Genomic DNA, 20,868 nt, shown 5'->3' with positions numbered 1-20,868 from the left:
AAATGTTATATGATAATTTATATCCATTTCTCATAAATATTTATTTTTTCAAGCAAAGTCTTTTGTTCTATATTGGTTTCTGTTTTATTTTTGTTTAAAACTGTGCACTACTTATTGATAGTTCTCATAAAATGCATCTCCTTAAAATTGCAAAGCGTGCGTTGTTTTTGAATCTTATAAACTTCTTTCCAAGTGAAGTCGTCTTTTCTATTAAACTTCAGCATAATTCGTTGACTAGAAATTAACTTAAGTACTTATAGATTAAACTTATTTAAAATATTTTTTTTGTCTATTTTGGTGCAAAATCAACATTTTTCTTAATATTTTGTGGTTAATATAAATTTTGTTTTTCATTTGGTGTTTTTTTAGGTGTGATTTTTTCAAGCATTTTTTATATAATATGTATATTTTTATTATGTTAGTTTTAGTTGACGGCAGAGTTTTGGTTCTTCTATATATACTATGTGCTCATTAAGGTTCCCATTGTGCATTTTATTCAGTTGCTGCAAACTTAAACCAACTTTTTCATCTATATTTAAATTTTAACAATTTCATAATATAATCCAAAACATTTAGCACCAAACTGATTTAAATAAAAAATATAATATATATTAAGTTGATTTCGGTTTTCACTTCTTTGCACATAAATTTTGTAATTTCGTTAGAAAATCATACGAAAATTTGCAACAACTTTTTCAATTCGTCAATGCCAATGAAATTAAGAGCTATATAAAAATACTTTGGTTTTTATAATTTATATAACATTCTAATACATCGCAATTGAATTCTTTAAAAAAATTAAATAGTTATATATGTATATTTAAATTAGGTTGAAACAAATCTTTAGCACTTAGCATTAAAATCACAAAAAATTAAATATATATATATGTATATATTCACTAATCATATTTATAGAGCTAATATTAAGCATAAATAAAGTCATAGTATTCTTCTTTTTGCAGTTTCTTAAAGTTTTTCTTATAAATATTTGCAAAAATATTGATATCAGCTATCAGTTAATTGTTTCAGGTTGTAGTTTTGTAATATCAAAACTAGTTGCTAATACTAAGCAGTTTTTGTTTTGTTTTTTAATTTAAAAACTCTTGTGTTGAATTTTTGAAGATTTTTGTAGTATATAAAATATTAAATTGATTTCTGTGTGTGTATGTGTTATTTTATATGCTATTTCGAATGCGAGTTCTAAGTTAGGAAATTGCTGCGTCTTTTGAAGAGAAAATGCACTGCTTTGTTATTTTTCGTTTGTTGAGTGAGTGTGCTTTCTTGATGGATGTTTCAAGTGTATTTGTTTAATTTTTCTTTATTTATATTTTCTTTTTTCTACGTGGTGTAGGTGCGGATGACGTCGCGAATGACTGCTCGACAGAGCGGACATTGTCCACCTCCAACGCCACGCCACTGCTCGATGGCGCAATCGTAGCACATGCACATGTGCCCGCACATATAGAGCACCGAATCGATGGGATTCTCATAGCAAATCGTGCACTCGGCACTGGAGTCGGTGCTCTGCTGATCGCTGAGGCTGTCCTTCCATTTGCTGCCATTCAATGTGTTTGTGCTTTGGGCAACGGGCTGTAAGGCGAAAAGAAAATTAAATTAGTATTTTATATAATTAAAAACGATTATTAAAATATATTTAACTAAGCGCAGTTCATTAGCGATTCAAATTAGCTCACTGGGAATACGATGAAGCCAACTTAGCTTTTTCGTGTGTTGCCAGATAGCAACAATTATAAGTGTGACCAGATATTAATAGGATGAATATGTATAATTATACATGAGACTTTTCTCATTAATTGATGGATAAACGGAACAGCGACGTTTAGAAAAGTAAACTTTCAACTATTCAACTCACCTCAATATATTGCTGGCTACTGGTGGTGCTGATCAAGGTACCGCTGGAGCAGGCGCCGGCCAGAATGCCGCTGCTGCTAACAGTGGCCGCTGTCGGGCCGACCTGTCGAGCTGTTAGCTGGCCATTGAGATCGTGCGAGCTGTTGGCTGGGGGCAGATTGACGACGAGCACGGTGCCGCCGCCGTTTGGCTGGATTTGCAGGATGTCGCCGTTGGAGGGCATGCTGATCATGCGGCTGCCGTTACCATTGCCATTGGTGGCCAAGGTGCCAGTCGACTGGGTAACATTCAATTGCATTTTGGATGCGCCCATCAGCTGGGTGGCATTCAGGCTGTTCAGCGACTCCGTCATGGGCAGCATGCGTGAGCTGGAGGCAGTTGTGGAGGAAGCGACGACGGCGGCAGCAGCACAAGCACCAGCTGTGCCCAACTGCGGCTGCGAGGGATAGGCCACCATATTGGGCAGCTGCTGGCGGAACATGCGCAGCGATTGCGTCGAGCCGTATACATCGAGGAAGGCCCACAGCTGGAGGGACTGATCCACGTGCATGACAACAACAGCTGGGCCATTGTTCTTGCTGATGCTGACCTCACCATTGGGCGCCACAAAGAAGGCAATCTCATCGCCACGCTGCGGCGCCGCAGCAATGTCCTTGCTGACCACCCAATATTCGGGCCGATCGAGCAGAAAATCGGAATCGTTGGGCAAATCGTTTGGCTGCAGCAGTGCCGGATTGCAGGAGGTGAGGCCCAGCGCCAGGGCGCCCACATACATCTGTTCGGTCTTGAGCACCTGGACAATCAGCTTCTCGCCAATGCGAATGGGTCGCGCCGTGAACACATAGCCCTGGCAGAAGTCCGACTCGGTGCGCGAGGCAATGAAGCGATCGTGCGACAGCCGCACATTCCGACCCTTGGTTATGTGGAAGGGCACGGGTATCAGGCGTCCATTGGCGTTATAGCGTAACGGTGGCAAGCCATTCGCCAGATCGTGCTCCACAATGCCGGCGGCTGTGCCGGCCAAATGCAGCGACTGCAGCGATGGCATCACATGTCGTTCCAGTTCGTGCTCCGCCACGATGCCGGAACCGCCGCCTGGCAGCGAGCGACGCGATTGCTGCAGCGGATGGTGAGCGGAGAGTTGCTGCTGTGGCAGCTGTTGTTGTTGTTGTTGCTGCTGCTGTTGTTGCAGTTGCTGATGTGCCAGCTGCTGCGGCAACTGCTGCTGCTGCTGCTGCTGGGTTTGGTACATATAAATGCGTGCATCCAGAAACTCAATGCCCGTGCAATTGCCATAGATGTCGATCACAGTCCACAGCATGCCACGTGTATCGATGCCCGACAGAATGACGCCCTTCTCCTCATTGTTGATGCCGTAGATGACATCGCCGGCATTATTCACATAGTAGTACAGAATGTTGTCCTTCTCGCAGTATTGCTCGTGCAGCGCCTTGGCCCAGAAGCCAGGACGATTTGTGAGATCGGGACACGCGTACTTGGGCAAAGCGCCCTCCAGCGAGGCCGGATCGTTGCTCGTGAAACCGAATCGAATGCCTCCGTTCCAATTGTTCGAAATCTCCGCAAACTTTACACAAATGCGCTCATTGATGCGCACCGGACGTGCCGAGAAGGTGATGGCACGGCAGAAGCTCTCAAAGCGACGCGCCAGCGTGCCATCTCTCGAGATGCGTATATTGTCGCCGTGCACCGTATGGAATTGCAAAGGCGGCAGATTATTTGGACCCGGGCAGGAGGAGGGCGAGCGGCGAACTGCAAATAAAATGGAGACACATGGGGATAAGTAAAGAAGCGAAGAATAATTGAAAATAAGCAGGAGCATAAAAGCTCATTAAAGCTGCAGTAAGAGACTTCAGTTTAGCTTCAGGTAGCTTAAAAGCGCATTTTATTGTATTAAAAATAAAAGGCTTTAAGCTTGAACATAAAAGCCCATCAACTTTTAGTCTAAAATTAAGTTTCAGTTTAAGACATTAATAAATAATACCAAATTAATCTAATCTGTTTATTTCTAAAGCTTACAACTAATGCAAGTCAATCAATGTTTCTTTTTCCTTATATTGAGACTCCATCTAATATTTCATCAACAAACCAGGAAATGTTTTTGATAACTCTGCTAAGAGCTGTATCCAAAACACTTGAGCATTTCGTCACATATGATTTTCGTACCTTTCTCTGGAACTCTCTGCACTTGAACTCTTCCAAGAAATTCGTTCAGCGACAGCTGCTATAAATTCTCTCAGCTCGTATCGAACGTTGATCGAGAAGTAATTTCATAAAATTGTCAATCCAAAAACAGAAAAAAACGTGGTATAAAGAGTTCAATAATCTGCGCCCACATCAAAGTCACGTGCTGTGCGATCTAACTCTTAGGGGTACGTCTGCATGTCGAAGGGGTTAATGCCTCTTGTCTGAGGGGCTACTGTTAAAGAGTTTTGTAATATGAGAACTAGCACATGGGCTTAGGAATCCATACGCTTGGTTGAATGTCTCAGCCGCGGGAGAAGAGAGAGGGCGAGATAAAGAAAGAAAGAGAGAGAGAGGGAGGAAGTGTGTGTGCAGTCAAATAAAAATGCTTGAAGTCTACCTGCGCGAGCAACTGAATATATTTTTCTGTGACTGCATGTAACTGGAGAGCTCAGCTGCTATTTGCTATAAAAGTCTATCTGGCAATTGTAACTGTTGTTCAAGTTAGGTAAGAGAAGGTTGCCAGATCGCATTTAAGTGCCAGCTCAAATAACTTTTAGATTTATAATAACAATTTTGATGGGAGTAACCTGAGACTAAATCATATTCATTTATATTTCTGTTAAATCCAGTTGCTACATTTACTGCTTCTGTTAAAGAAAAACTTTGACATGAGGATTAAATTTAACTGATAGATCGATTACACTGGAATAGCAGGATGAAGTTGCATCTGAGTCTTTTATCATCATGCCACACTGAAAATCCGTAGGCTAGATAGCCAGCAACTTTTAGCCTTTGAAGCTGCATGTTAAATGACATGTTAACTTTCAGTCAATTGTTCATCAACAAAATTGATTAAACACCTTTTCTTCATCGCATAGCCTTCCGACTGATTGCCACAATTAATGCACATGGAGCGCCCTTGAGAGCAACAGCAGCTGCAAGACAAATTACCAAAAGAAAAGGAAAAACTGTGCCTCAGTTAGTTGCGATAATAATGAGGATTCAGGTATTTCTGGGCGACAGGTTCGATGCTTTGGGGCATATGGAATGCGGCGGCATGCCAGGCAACAGTTGCCTCTGATCACAAGATGTGAGGAGAGACGAACGCCGCAGCAGCAGCAGCCGCAGTAAATGCGACAGCAGGACAATGATGCGGACAGACGGCAGACTGATTACCATGTTGATACGCGGCGCGTGGCAGCGTCTCAACAATGGCTCAAAGACGGAGTGAGTGAGAGAGAGACAGAGAGTTGCAGTTGGTGGAGTGACAGAGAGGCACGCACAACAGGCGGTCGCACAGCGTCTTGAAGGATCCATTTGGGCATTATTTGATCAGGCGGCATGTGGCAGCTGCTCGTGCCTCGGCGAGGCAGCTGCACCGAGACAGGTAAAACAACCCTCGCTGAGTGCAGCTAAGGGTAGCAAAGCGATCAACAAGGGTTGCTAGAGTAAACAAAAATACACAGAAAGAAAAAAGAAACGGCAGATGTTCAAATTACGAAAAGCGAACAAAAAAAAAAAAAATTTGGAAACTAAGCTAGAGACAGAGGCAAAGTATCTCTGTCGAGGGTTGAAATACGATGCGTTCGTTGCCCCGATTTCGAAATAGGGGTGAGACTTAAAGTGCGAAAGAGATAGTGAGAGAGGGGAGAAAGTGGTAGCTGCATAAAGGCAGAAAAATCTGTGACTGCAGAGACCCAAAGAGAAGAGCAAAACTTGTATGCTAAGTGCGCTTCCGGCGCAGCCAGGAAGTCGGGCTCAAAGGAAGCAACAGCCGCAGCAGCAGCAGCAGCTCAACTTCCGCTTAGCTGAGAGCAGCTCAAGGGAAGAAGCAGAAGAAGAGAAGCAAGCTGAAGTGGCGGCAACAGACCAGTTCAAAATAATGCCAAAGATCTGGCAGCTAGGCCAACAACTACATGAGCATAGAATGCATTGCATCAATATTTATGAACGAGGAAGTCGGAAATCACGTTTTGCGCTGCTTTTGCTACTGCTGCTTCTTCTTCGACGTGGCTACGTGTATTGGGGCTTATTAGCTGCAGGATGTCGCCTGGCGGCGGCGGCGGCGGCAACGGTGACGCCTACTTTTTGCCCAGACACAGACAGACAGACATAGAAAGAGGGAGAGAGAGAGAGAGAGAGAGAGAGAGTGGGACATGCAGACAAAGCCCAGACCTCAATAGTCCAGACATCGTCGACATGAATGAAATACTCGTAATATCATGTTTTCTTGTTATCTTTTTTCTCTGTATTCTGTTGGAGCCAACGCTTAAATCAAACGGTTAACGGACTACGCGACGATCATTTCAATTAGCTGGCAACTTTGGTCAATTAATTAGCTGGCCGCTCAATTGGTAAACGGAGTTGGGTTCATGACGGTTGGGCTAATTGTATTAGCAATGCCGGATGGAAAATGATCAACTGCTGATCACTAATTATCATGGGGCTGAAGGACTGAAGAGGGTTTGCATCGGAGAGCCACAATTGAATCAACTCAAGCGATCGTAATGTAGATTATCGCTGCGATCTCTTGGATAGTCAAGCAATTGAGCATTGAGTGGATCGACTCTAGATAGAGCATAACTATACACATTTATAGATAATATACTATTACCTACACCCACATATATTCCTATCAGTTGATCATCGCAAAGACAGATAAGTTTATTAGTTTAGTTCCAATATTAATAGAGCTGGCAACAAATAATCCCTTAAACAAGCAGCAAATAAGATAAGAATAAATCAAAATATTTGATCGTGTATGTAAAATATTTACTTCTGTAAAATCAGTTAGAGCTATCTAAGTTTCGATTTTATTGACGTGATCACAGATGATCATATATGTATGTATGTATTTATAGCTGTATCGAACAGTCGGCAGTCAGCGTTAAAGATCCACACAAATCCAAAAGTATCATCATATATGTTCATATGTATTTTGTATATCTGATCGCTGCAATTTGAATATTTCTTTTGGCTTCAATTAGTGTTTTGCTCTCATGATCAGCTCGGCACAAATTGGGCAATCTGATGCGCACATTACAATCATTCAGGAACTGCTGTACAAGTTCAGCTGAGCAGAGTTCAGAGAGCTTTTTGGCGTTTTGCCGACATCTTTTCGTTGGCGAAAAACCGAACCGTGCCAAGCCGAAAACGAAGCGAACGATCTGCCAAACGATCGCAGGCAAATTTTCGTACACTTTTTTTTTTTGGCTAAAGGAAAAACCTGATTTACCGTTGAGTGCAGACGCGTCTCAAACATTTCCCACGCTGGCCGTGAGCAAAAAGTAAAAAAATTCCCACGACTCCAAATTTGTATATATAGGAGATATCTATATACATATATATAAAGTGGATGCTTGACTATTTTCGGCAAAAAAAACCTGTAACAAGCTACAATAATTGCAACTGCAGCATCGATGAGTAAACTCTGAAAGGGGCAGCCACAGCTGCGGGTGGAAAATCAAAGACAAAAACAAAAACAAAATATATATATATATATATGAGAAAATCATGCAGGTGTCATAAAAATAGCTGAGGTAGCACTCAAATTGCTCAGATGTCCCATTGTGGGCCAACTTCATGTAACAGATCAACGATGAAGATCACAAGACTGCCAGTAAATTGATCGTTTGGAATCATTTGTGTGTGGGGCTGAGTGATCATTAGATTGGAATTTGAAGTGCCTTGAAGACGTTTTAGGTGCACTACAAACCATAACGTGCTCATAATAACAAGATGATTTATAATAAGCTAATACCTACATATATATTTACGTGGGCTTTCGTGATGTAAAGCAAGAGCTTTACGTTAGCTACGGGAGGACTTGAGCTTCGAGAATATGAATTAATATAGGCACAACATGAACATTTATACAGCTTTAAATGAAAGCTCTGTGTAAATAATTGTGGATTTATTTACATGTTAAACCGCTTTGAGAGCGAGTCGAGTAAAACATTTTCTACTGACAAATCAATTTGCGCCTTAGAGTAAATAACTAATGTAAGCTTGCATTCTTTATCGTGAATGCGTGCATTTGTACAGTTACATATATTTTATTATATGCTAATTTGCTGCCCCTCATAAATGGCGCAATTAATTAACATAAATCAACGCTGATTTGTTGCACACACAAGAATTTCGCATAGAGTCCAATATGGAAGTTGTTGTTTTTGATTTTTTTATGGGTGTGAGAATTGCCTGACAAGTGGCAACACTGGCCGCACAGGTCTGTCCACAAATTGAGTTATGCGCTGCCCACGCAATGTGCATTTTCTTCTAACTAATTTTCCCGGTAATAGGTGTGCGTTAGGTTAGCTGTATGTGTGTGCTTGTGAGTGTGGGTTCCGGGCGTCTAAAATGAGAGTTAATATGTGGGCTTTTAGTCGGACAAGCCTACAAGTCGAAGCTTAAGCGAAAGCCACACGCCATTGAAGAGTTCACCCACTCAAAAGCTGAGTTCATCTGGCAGCTCTGTCAATTGACCACTAACACTAACGCAGCGTGCCAGCGTGGGCCGCACCAATTGATATACTTTGAAATCGATCTACACAAACGCCGCCGCCCGCACGCCTTTACTTTAATTGTCAAGCATTTCCGGCAATAATTAAAGAGGCCTTCGCGTTAATTGTTGCCACACGTTCCACATTGCCAACGCACGTGGGCAACAATGACAATGTAAGCCGACACGTGACCTATAACCTATGACAAAACAACAACAGCAAAACCGGTGCGTAGGCCGGCAGCGCCAAATATGTACAAATTGGTGCTTTCTAACAGGGAGTGAAAGAAAGAGCGAACAACTTGTTGTGTTGTGTTGTTTTTTGATGCATGTTTTATTTTTTGGTGCATGCAAAACCGCTTCCGCTCTGCCGCAGCGGAAGCCACTAAAGCGTCAGACCAATTACAACATACTCGCACTCTCTGCCGTCCTCTTCCTTCCATCTCTCATTCTCTTTCAGTCTGTCTGCCTGGTCGCTGCCTGCTCTAACACAATGCAACTTCAGAAGCCGTAAAAGCACAAATGAGCAAATTGACCATAGAGAACGCGCAAATAAAATATAATAAAGAACAAGAAATAATTGCGCAATAAACGGCCGGCGATAGCCGAGGGCCGCGGCCGGCGAGAGGTCAAAACTATTGAGTGTTGTTACTGTTATTGTGCTATTGCTGTTGCTGCTGCAGTCGTACAATGCACTTTTTTTTGTATGCGATTAAGCGAAATCTGATGACGCTGCCATGGGATGCATGACAAAGTCATGTGCGTGAGTATGTGTGTGTGAAAGAGTAAAAGCGCGATAGCTTAAACTGTGGCATTGCTTGAATGTGCGCAACAGTTAAATTTCCCTTAAGCGAAATTTCCCTTGCCAACGCGACAGAGGGAACAAACAGTGCATTGGTGAAAAGTTCCTGCTTGCTTGGCTTCAGCTAAAAATATTGATCACACCTCAAGGGTTCAATGACTGTCATAACATTGCCTCAATCTATCACACACACTGTCGCATTTTACATACATATATAATTAGCTGCCGCGAGGGTGTCCAAGTCAAATTTTACATGGTTTATTTTTACAAGTCGCACTGTTTATGAATCTTGTCTGTTATGTGTTTATGGAAACTTGGGTGCATGGTGTAGGTGGCGGCGGTAGGGGATAGAAGGGGCTTTTTGGTTGTTTTCTATATGCGCAGCGAAGCATGCGACCCCTGGCAAGAAGCAGCGCAACGCTCAAAATAGCAACTGGAGCTCCGTTTCAGTTGAAGAAATGTACATACATACATATGTACATATATAAAGTATGAAAATAACATAAACTATGTATACTCGAAAAAGATAAGATGGCGGACTTGGCTCTCTTCCGTTTCATTTTGTTGTTGTTTATCGAAGCGTTGCAATTGTTGCTACGTTTGATGAGAAAGGGCTAGCGAACAGTTACATGCACACTCACACATACATATTGCATTTCCTCACACATATGTATGTGAGAAGCCGGCGCACTTGACTGCACAGCAGCGTCGCAACCTCTGCTTGTCTACAATTCTCTTAGACCACTTCAGCTGCTGCCGCTGCCTCTTAGTAATTAAATCACTCAAGCGCAACAAGAGCGAAAGAGATAGATGGGCATAAGCACGCGTATAATAGACCGAGACAACTGAAGAGCTTACACATCATTATGAAATTATAACAATGCATTTGAGTAGATAACAATGCAAGTGGATTTTTATTGTTCATCACGTATTTATTACTTGGAAAAGCTTAACAACTGAACGAGCGCCTGCGATCGTTCTCTTTTAAGCGCCGATTACGCCTCTTCGCCTAAGCCCTTGCGAATTTGCATTGATATTGTTCTCTAATTGGCATATTCTTTCCAGGTGTTCCATCATTCCAAAATTAGTTCAGCTAATAGGCGCAACATGTTAATTCTGTCCGTCTATTCATAATTATGCATAAAGCTAAAGCTGCGAACAGCTGCAAAAATAGCCGAAAATTCTAGTTGAGCGAAATTGAATGAATAGCCAAGAGACGGAGCTTTATTAATATGCCAACGCCACAAAAAATGTATAAAAAATGAAAACATGACAGCGAAACAAGAATACGAGCCCAAAATAAAAACCCAATCGATGAACGGCTGAATGTGGATATTTTTTTGGACAACCCGTAGGTAGGTAACTATCTATCTACCTCTTGATTTATCAGCCCTGTTGCTCGACCGGGGCGTAGATAATTGCTCTGCGTTGCCTTTTGCGTGTGTTCATGCCCGAGAGAAGAAGGAATGGAAGGCAGCTGTCCCGCATCTTGGCCGCCTTACCTGTTGCTACCTGGCCAGCTGTGTTGCGACACCCAAGACGGTTTTATCTATGTATCTATGGGGTGTACAACTATTATCTATGTGTCTGGTAAACTGTTAACAATATTTCTTTGTAGATATACCCGGCTGTTGCAAGTGCCCAGCCGTCAAGCTGGTTCATTAACTGATAAACAATGGAGAGAAAACATTAAAACTATATAGGTCACTATGATAAATAGTAAAACATGCTTTTTAGAATATGCTTTAATATCTTTCCTTTTAGCTAATTGAAGGGTTTCATTTGCTATGAGAGCTTACGCTGGAAACATAAATAGTCGAAGGTTACGCAGGCTCTCTTTAAACGACGCCTACGCTCTCACGAGAAAGCATTTAGACATGCTAGCGTGTGTGAGTGTGTGCGTTTAGTAACTGTTGTAGTAGTTGAAAGTTCTACGTTTAACTCTCTTATCTGCTCAAATGGCTATCGGCTTGACCGCAAATAGCAAAAATATCTTTTGTGTGCATGTGTATGTGTGTGTGTGTGCTGCACTGTCCGCAAGCTTTGAAGGATGACGCATGACGCATGGGCTCACTCTCACATGAGCTCATAGGCAAAGCAAACCAACCGAAATGAACGAAGCAATTGAAAGTTGTGCGATTTTTATTTAACATACACACATACAGACACACACACATATGCAGATGTATGTGTTTCTACGTGCGTGCTTGGGGGAGTTTGAGAAGCACTGATGAGCAAATATTTGTCGGCGCGTAACGAATGAAGCCCACAGAATGCATTTGAAATTTGAGTGAAGTTGGCAGCTCCAGCAGCAGCAATGGCAACAACAAAAGTAAACCGTGAGAAGCTCGAGTAAAAGCAGATAAACCAAAGCCAAAGCCAAAGCCAAAAGCGAAGACTTTGTCTATGGCATGCCAACAGGCAAACAGCAGAAGACACAACAACAATAAGCGCTAACAAAGTGTAATAGAGAAAAAAAACAAAGACAGCAACTACAATAATAATAACAACAACAAGCAGCTGATTCCAGGCAGCAGCAAACCAAACCGAAAAAAACAAAGTAATTTCATTGATTACCGATACGCAGCGCAAATGCCGCACGTTCAAAACGAAATGGAATAAAATTGGATGTGGATGGGAAGAGTAAGAGGCAAGACAGAAAACGCAGCTACAACTCGCCTCAAGCCGCCGGTCCCTCGCCTTAACCTAGCTTTAAAGCTTGTCTTCTTTCTGCCTGCTCGTTTTTTGTTGTTGTTGCTGTTGCTTTGCTTTAGCTCTTTTACTTTGCCCAAGTTGCCGTCGGCTGAAACGGCGCTTCGCGTACAAATCCAGCCACAACAAAACAACAACAACAACATCAACGACAACACTCTGCAACTGCTGAATGGGGCATTTGGCCAGACTTGTTGGGTTAGTCTAGGGGCCCAGGGGGGTGTGGTGGCCAGTCGTAATGTATGCGTCATTGGCTTGGGGCTTGGTTTGGTATTTTTTGTTTCCCGTCTCATGCTTCTTCTGCTGCTTCGCCTGCCGCCATAGAACAAAAGCTGAGAGAGTGCGCGAGCCAAGAGAGTCTTTTCCGCCTGCAGCAACAGCAATCAAAACAAAATGTCAAAAATTGAGCGCCGCAATCGCGCCGTGATACGTAAACATAATCGCACCGTGTACTATGGTCTGGTATGGTATGTGTGTTACATATTAAAAAAAATATTTATGTACAAATATACATATGTATATACATTTATTTAAAGCGTTTGCTTGATTTGAGGACGTTTATGGACTTTGCAATTTCTTGTTAGTTTTATCATTTTTTGTTGATGAGAGATCAACAGGCACTTCCGGCGAAGAGTGTTGAAAGGAAGTTGGGAGGCTTTACAAAAATTGAAAGCTGATTTGAGGCACTCAAGAGAAATTTAAGAGATTGTTGAGTCACTAAATGAATTCTAATATAATTCCTGATTTTGTATTTACCACAACTTAGGTCAATAATAAAAAAATAAAAATAATAAATGTTTAACTGAAAGTTCCTTATATGAATTCGTGTGAATTCACATTCTTGGAACTAAGAGAAGCAAAGTTCTGTAGAAGCTTATTGCAGGCATATTGCTTGGGATCATCGGTTCTTAGATTTATGCCCTATGTAAAAAAACAGAGTTTCCGAGTCTAATTTTAAACACACGCGACTTGGCTATTGTTTAAACAATCTCAAGAGGTTTTTGCTGTGAGTTTTATGACTGATCTTTTTATTTAGAGAGAAAAAAACGCTAATGTATTCAGAAACTCGCTGCTGTTTGTTGTTGTTTTCCTGCCTTAAAATGTATTTATTTATCTTTGCCGCATTCATTAACGGCACACACACACACAGCCTCGCACATTTTAATATTATGTGGGAAACTTTTCAAGATATGCAAAAATTAATTCAAGTAGCTTTTGCCATGAATTATTTATATAGTTCAAAACAGATTTTTCGCACGCTGCAATTTAAATTAAAAAATGTTTCTTTTTTTTCTGTACTAACCGAGTCCGAAGCGTTTCTTGATTTTCTTCAGCAAATGCATTTTCTTTTTGCTGGACATTTTGTCCTTGGGACTCATCAGAAGTTCGCTGTTCTCCATTGCCAAAACGTGTGCAGCGGCCGCCGCGGCATTTAGTTGATGATGATGATTGTGCTGATGATGATGCAGTTGTTGTTGCTGCTGCTGCATATAGTTGACTGGTATATCCGACAGACCCATTTTGAACGGTTTTTTTTTTTTTTTTTTAAATCGAACGAAAACAAACTAACGGACAAAATGCGCTAAAAGCTAAAAAGCAAGAACCAAAAACCTTGCGTGCTTTCAAACTTTTCTTTTTGTTTTATTTGGCATAGAGTTTATTAAACATTTAAAACATTTTGGTGATTTGTTGTTGATTTATGTATTGTTTGCAACGGTACAAACAAACGCGAACAAACAACAAACGCGAACGAAACGAAGACGAGACGGAACGAAGCGAAGCGAACGAGCGTGTGCGCCAGCTTCAACGTTTATTTTCAAACTGAAACTTCTTTGCAGCGCCAGCCAACGGGCAAAGTTAAAAGGCTGCGCAGTCAGCGACGGCGGCGGCGTCTACGACGGCGTCAGCGCCAGCGTCAGCTGACTAGCGATGCACGCGTGAGCGCAAGAGCAACAAACCAGTTATGCACGAAGCACATTCGTGTCGTTTGCAGGAGCGCACTGAATCCTTAAAGACTTGCTTCTCATAACAATTCGTATTGAATACTTAATGATTTGTTTCTCATAAATTTTTAATATATATTGCAAATTTTAGTCTTAGGTATATAGTTCAGAGAAAAAGAGTACAAATTGTGCCTAAGCAAATTCATATTAATATAATTTGCTGTGTGTTGCTGTTGCTCGTGTCTCTGTTGCTTAGCTCAACTGCTCTCGCGCTCATCACTAACTGAGAGGATGAGCAGCGTGAGAGAGCGCGGCGTAGGCAACAACACCGACGCAGCTCTACTTGCAGCTGTTTCTTATTTACTATGGTTTCGCTTTTGTGCCTGCTTTCGCGTGTATTGAACCTCCCTTATAATTTGCTCAATATTGTTGTTGTTGTTCCTGTTTGATCGTTGGTGCACCTTGATAGCCGAATGCTGTTGTTGTTGTTGCTGCTGCTGTTGCTGCTGGCGGCTGTTCTAGGCCAGGTTTGTTAGCCGCCTGCATTTTGACCAAGCTGCTGCTCTTTTGCGCTGAGAAGACGTCGCTAACTGTTTTGCGGCACTTTTTTGGCCAAAGTTCAGTAAAGTTCAAGACGATTTTTTTTTCTTAGTACCATGGGGCGATAAAAGGTCTGTTTGCTTCCCGCAGTTGAGTGTTAATACGCCAAATTTTACTGGAATAGTGTGTAAAACTTTTTGCTTCTCTTTGTTAATTCATTTTTTTGTTTTAACTTATTATGTATTTCTGACTATGGGGCTTGAACCTGATAAAGTTCATTTGGGGAAAGTTGCTTTTGCTTAAAATAGTTTACAGTTTTCTAAACCAAATATTTTAAGAAAATCGAGAACAATATTTATAAAATTCTTATATTTAAGGTATATTTCAGCTGTTATAAAAAAATCCGTGCAAAATGCGCAAACTTAATTCGAGAAAAAGTTGAATAACTGATCATATTTTTTACTGTATAATTTTCTTATCTCATTATTATCGAAAACTGAAATATATCCAATTCTGATTTTATTCTCTCTTTTAAATACTGATAAAAATATTTCGCAATATTTACTAATGGGTGGGTGCTTTTTATTGCATTCGCTAAGCTTTGTGAAGTCCCGTTGAGAGAATTGTAAAATTTATATTATCGTTCGCCTAATCTAATCGATTAGATAATCAAACTCTCATAAGACTCCGATGAATCAGGGGAATGCCTTTGGAATTTTCAAGTTCCATGTCAATAAATATACATATATTCTGTAATATAAAAATATATAATGGACATGAGATCATCGTAAAATGGAATGCAACATTTTCGTTTGGCATTTACATTAAATGCTGGCTTAGAAAAATTCTCAACAGATATTGATTGGAATTGGCAACGCACGGTACGGGGTTTAGAATAACTATAGAGCTACGGAAAACCGTATGACATCGGACAAACAATAGAACCTTGAACCCAATGGCCACAAAAACGGAATGATGACAATTGTCAAGGCAAAAGACAAATGCCAAATAGAAGAAGCAGGCACAAGGAGCAAGACGAAGGAGAAGAAGGAGAGGAGGGTAAGGAACCTTAAACCAGTCAGCAGATGTTTCCAAATGTTCGTGGGAGAGATCGACTGAACGAGCTCTATGGAGAGAAAGATAAAGAGAGAGAGAGAGGGCGAAGAACTATATAGACAGGGAGTATATTTTTGCAAATGGGCACACACATGCACACATGCACAATAAAATAAAAAGATTCTAAATTTAAGAATAAACTACTTTGAATATTGCACAGAGCAAAAAATACACAGAATTATCTCCCCCAGGCAGGCAGGCACAGAGAAACATATGGGGGCAGCTGCCTTTGGGGGCAACTCCGTACACTTGGCAAAAATAAATCTATAGCATTTTTAATTAAAATTTGCTGTGAAGTTTCTAAAAAAGTGAGTTAACAAAGAGGTTTAGGTACTCGGTATTTGACTTATATTAAAGATGTCAATTCTTAAATAATGTTAATATGAATGTACAATATTTTGAAATCAAGCTGACTCAAACTTATTGTGAAGAATTTATCTAGAAAATGGGAACAAATTAAAATCAAATTTGAGACACGAATTTTCATTTCGAAATGAACCTCTACTCTATTTCGCTGAGTGTATGGGCAAAAATAAAAATATACTTCGCATATATGGTTAATATTATAAATATGTAAGGCATGGTGGAGCCTTATCAGGGGCAGACAACTGGCGCACGTCCGCCACGTGTTTGTCAAGCCTCAACAAAGACCCATGCGGAAACCCAATGCTGCGCCATGCTTATGATCGTCATGTGAGTGCCGAAGCGTATGCGGGATAAAGGAGTTGAAAGAGGTAAAATTTACACCTGGTTTTTATTTTTGGTCAGCGAGCAAACAAACAAACAAACTGAAAAACCCTTCCAATGCAAAATGCAGCCCCAGATGCGAACGATCTGCACGATATATATGTATATTCGTACATATATAGTGTTTGCTGGGGGTAGGTTTTTCGATTTCTGCACAACTTCTTGCTTGTGGTTCCTGTTTCGACAGCATATCCTTTTTCTGCTGCTCCTGCCGCTGTTGTTATTGTTATTGTTGTTGTCGTTCTTGTTTTACTTTTGGCCAGGCCCAGCGACAGCAGCTGTATTTCCTTGCATTTCAGATGGAACGCGCGCCTGCTGCCAGCCAGGATGCTGAATATGCATTTCCCACTTTAATATCAAAATTTAAATGCTTTTGCTGTCTGTCGGTCCGATTGCCAGACGGCCTGATCGTCCTTATGTCTGTCTGCTGATCCTTTCCGATCTGGCGAATTGCATCTGCTGTCAACGTATGTAAAAGCATTCACCAGACATCGCTGTGGCCGGCAAAGCAATTATTATCCCTCATCAAGAGCATAGCATCGGCATCGCAGACAACAGTTGTCCACATATTTCATATGAGTAGAAAAAAATACACAAAATAAGCTAAGCAAAAAAGAAACCACAGGATCGGACGTCTGCTAATGCGAATGTCCTTAAACTGGAGTCTGCCACATGAGCTTAAATTTGCACTTTCGAGGCACCAGCAGCTGTTTAGTCTGCCTCTAAATAGACTTGGCTTAGACTTCACTTTATCTCATCTAATCTCTTTGGAGATCTCATTGCTTGAAAACGACAATAAGCAATCAAGCAGTAGGAAAGCTGTAAATGGTATTTTATTTTTTCTTGAACATAGAAATGTAGAAATGTAAATGTAAAGTATATGGCGTTGATTCTATAAGTAAATGGAAAAAAGATTCACAATTTTCTGATTCATATATCACATCTATATAGCATACAGATTCTTCAAAGATTTACAATTCTAACAAAATTTCGTATACTAATATTGTTATTGTAATATGGTATGATTTTTCTAGAAATTTGGTTTAGTTTGTCCGGATCACATATAATGGATCAGAGTAACAAGGTCTTAAAAGTACCAACCTAAAGATCTTAGCCATGAAATATTTGCTTCAACGTAGTCAGATTAGATTTATTTTTACTTTAGAATAATTAGCTGAAAAAATAATTATTTTTGTATTTTAAATACTAACGTTACATTTTTATAATGCTTTTTTTATGCCTCATATCTACAGAAAAGTATATTACAGCAATAAAACAATATAATGTTTATCTAAATGATGTTAAAAAAATTTTAGCATGAGCCGGTAAATGGAAATATATACTATAACCTTCACAGACAAATAATTGGAACGTAAAATAGATATACAAATTCTTCATTAAATTGTTTCCAATCTCAATTAAATCTAAATTAACCCTAGCAATAGATTGTCAGAAAAGTAGATCCGTTTCAATAGAATATTATATTAAATGAGGGGTTCAAGTGGTTAGATAAGTTAGCCATACATAGATATGATATAGTAGAGTATATGAACCTAAATGATAAACTGGGCATGAGAAGCGTTTTAATGAATGTTATCTCATGCTAATCGGTTTATTATATAATTAAATAAACCCTGTTTAAAGACAAGGTGGAAACGTGCGGAGAAGTCAAAATTTCATTTAAGCAACTTAAATATTTGATATTATTTCTGCTTATCAACGAAACACCTGGATAAGCGCAGCTGTAAATGGTAAGGAAAACCTCACTCGTTTATCTTCGAACTCTGATCAATCGAATCGAACGGAACTCTGGAGACGAAAAGTGTAACAAATATCCCGAAGAAAATTGTTGCCCAATGCGTGTTTAATTAGAAAACGACATATGCAAAGGATCTCGAGGATCACATATGACAGAGAGAGGGAGCAACCGAGAAGGAGAGCATAGCAACTGTTGTGTATTGTATATAAATATAGAAAACTAATCCAGTCTTGCGCAAAGGAACGAAAGAAAGAAAATTACGCAAACACTTGAGAGCGACAGCAGCAGCAGGCATTACACTGCGAGAAATAGGTGTGTGTATATATCTACACAAACATACTGTATATACAAAATTAATGTTCCTTAACTGAAAAGTTTAAAAAAATATATATATATTTTAGGACGTTTTATTTTACTTCTGTCAAAAAAAAAAAAAAAAAAAAAAAAAAAAAAAAAAAAAATAGAACCGGAAATAAACATATAATAATAAATTACAATAATATTATTGTAGAAATGACACCAAACTCTAAAGGCTTTTGAGTAATTTGAAATGTTTTTTTTTTTTTTTTTACTCAAGAATATACCAATTAAATTAAATTATTAACTAAAAATTAATTCCATGCAAGCTACAAATTTTCTTGCTGTGTACACACATGCTTATATACTATGCATAGGAAACAGTCCATATATAAAATTGATCCTTTTTGGGTGCTGCATACCTGCGACTGCGACTGCAGCAGTTGTGCAGCTTGGCGGGACAGGACAGGAGTTATATATGTATATACTAGGTGAGGGTGAAACCGATCAAAATCTAGCGTTTTGTATTTTTTTTTTGTTTGCACGCCGTCACTTCCTTTTGCAGGCGAGACGCAGGCGCATCCGCATACGCTAATCAAATATCAGAAATGAAACATCCCGAAAATACCCGCCAAAATACACAGCGCGAAAAATCAACATATGTGAAGAAAGCGGGAATAAATGGGAAATGTTAGCCTTGTGGCCCGTTAGGAAATGTGGAAAACTCGCGTATTCGGCAAGTCATATTTGCAGATTGATGCCCAGCGAGTCCTTGCTAGCCTTGTTTATGGGAACTTTCAACATTCCTGTATGGAAAAACTCGCGTATTTGCCAAGTCATATATAGAGTTGATACCATGTGAGATCTGGCTTCGATCCTAGCCCATTATGCTGGCTCTTTGTTTCGACCAGGGTCAATATGCTGTGGCGTTTTTCTACCTGTCTGTAGTCTATGTTTCATTTGCTTTTTCACTTATTGGGTTTTCCATTGTCCTTCGTAGTCCTTTGCTTTTCTTCAGTTTCCTACAATCTGCTTTGTAAGAAATCATTGCCATAAACTCAATAATTTATTGTCTACCGGCTGCAAAGAAATCAAAAATCTGTACTGCTATGGGGGTAGAGTATCCCAAGTTGTAATCAGGTAACAACGCAGGTAACTGGACTTGGCACCTGCATCTTGAAATCCTTGCATTACGTCAATGTTCGCGCCCATCTATTGATTACAAAAAATCTGTTTGCATAGCCGTGTGAGAGTTTTCCACACTACTTCAGATTTTTGACTTTTTGTACCTCTAAGCTGCTTAAGGATTTGATGTCCTTATTGCATTGAGACAGGTTTTACCTTTTGGTAAATGCAATAAAGGATACTTCCACGCATTGTGCAGGTGTTTTCTTAGGTAAAAGGTGTTTCTGTAGCTATAGGCATACTTAAGTATCTCATTTAATTCAGTTCAAAGATAATCGCTGCAATTATTGGGCATTCCCTTTCAAGAGGCTCCATTCTATAAAATATGTCTGACATATTAACCTCATACTGAATAGTTTTAATACATTCATAAATCTTTAGTTAAGCCATATATTGTCAATTAGGTATAGGGGATTTCATATAGATAGAGAAACTCACTCAAATTTAACTAAAATTTAATATACATATATATTCCCTTATATTTACCAAGTCTTTTAAGATCGAAGGATTTTTAAAATTGTTGATTTCTTTATAAACTCATTCAAAAATTAATCAACAAGATTTTTATCACGTTTAACGTATACTTTTAATTTTGAAACAATTTCGCGCGTATCTGAAATAAGCGCTGCCACATTTTCATATGGTTTAAAATAATAGCTTTTGAAAACTATCGGCAGCGCCATACAGTGTCATCGCTAAGGTAAACAGCTGTTACAGTGCGCGTGTATGGGGCTGAAAGAAGGTCACAAACCCCATTGGAATGCGGCAGGCAGTCCTTAACTCCAATTGCCAAATGTGCAATCAAATAATCAAATGACTTCATATAAAATGCATCGCCTATATATTTAAAGACTTGTTGTTTGCCCACATGCACCTTACTTGCTATATAAATAGACAAACAAAATGCCCCACACGGTTGCCAAGTATGGGCTGTGCAAATAAATTACAAATTCACTTCACTTACCTATTTTACCCGCCGACTGTCCCATTCTTAATGTATTTAATTCACTTTACACATTAGTAACTAATGATTAGATTATTTTGGTATAAATTTCTACACAGCATTCATAAACATTTGCGATTTAACAAGCACACAAACTGGCGTATGCACATATACAAATTGACCGTGTAATGAGGCGTTCTGTTGTACATCTTGTGTTTAAATTATTATACAATTGGATATTTTGGG

General features: G+C 39.8%; 1 protein-coding gene across 2 annotated transcripts; it reads right to left on the bottom strand.

The window, feature by feature from the left end:
* Window positions 1-24: 24 nt before the first annotated feature.
* On the bottom strand, window positions 25-20,839 carry neur (E3 ubiquitin-protein ligase neur). 2 transcript variants are annotated; one of them, XM_089467769.1, is made up of 3 exons: window positions 20,644-20,839; window positions 1,874-3,642; window positions 25-1,590 (listed from the first exon to the last, which is right to left on the bottom strand). In XM_089467769.1, exons 1-3 carry the CDS (start codon window positions 20,666-20,668, stop codon window positions 1,339-1,341), a joined length of 2,046 nt encoding a protein of 681 aa, XP_089323895.1. In that variant the 5' UTR covers window positions 20,669-20,839; the 3' UTR covers window positions 25-1,338. The 2 variants fall into 2 exon arrangements, with proteins under 2 accessions (XP_089323895.1, XP_089323887.1); XM_089467761.1 differs by lacking the exon at window positions 20,644-20,839 and adding an exon at window positions 13,396-13,935.
* Between the last annotated feature and the right edge of the window lie 29 nt (window positions 20,840-20,868).

Source organism: Drosophila arizonae, chromosome 2, assembly GCF_054131065.1.
Source record: "Drosophila arizonae isolate 15081-1271.41 chromosome 2, UAZ_ARI_1.0, whole genome shotgun sequence".
NCBI classification, from domain to species: Eukaryota; Metazoa; Arthropoda; class Insecta; order Diptera; family Drosophilidae; genus Drosophila; species Drosophila arizonae.
This window is presented reverse-complemented; position numbering and strand designations above follow the sequence as displayed.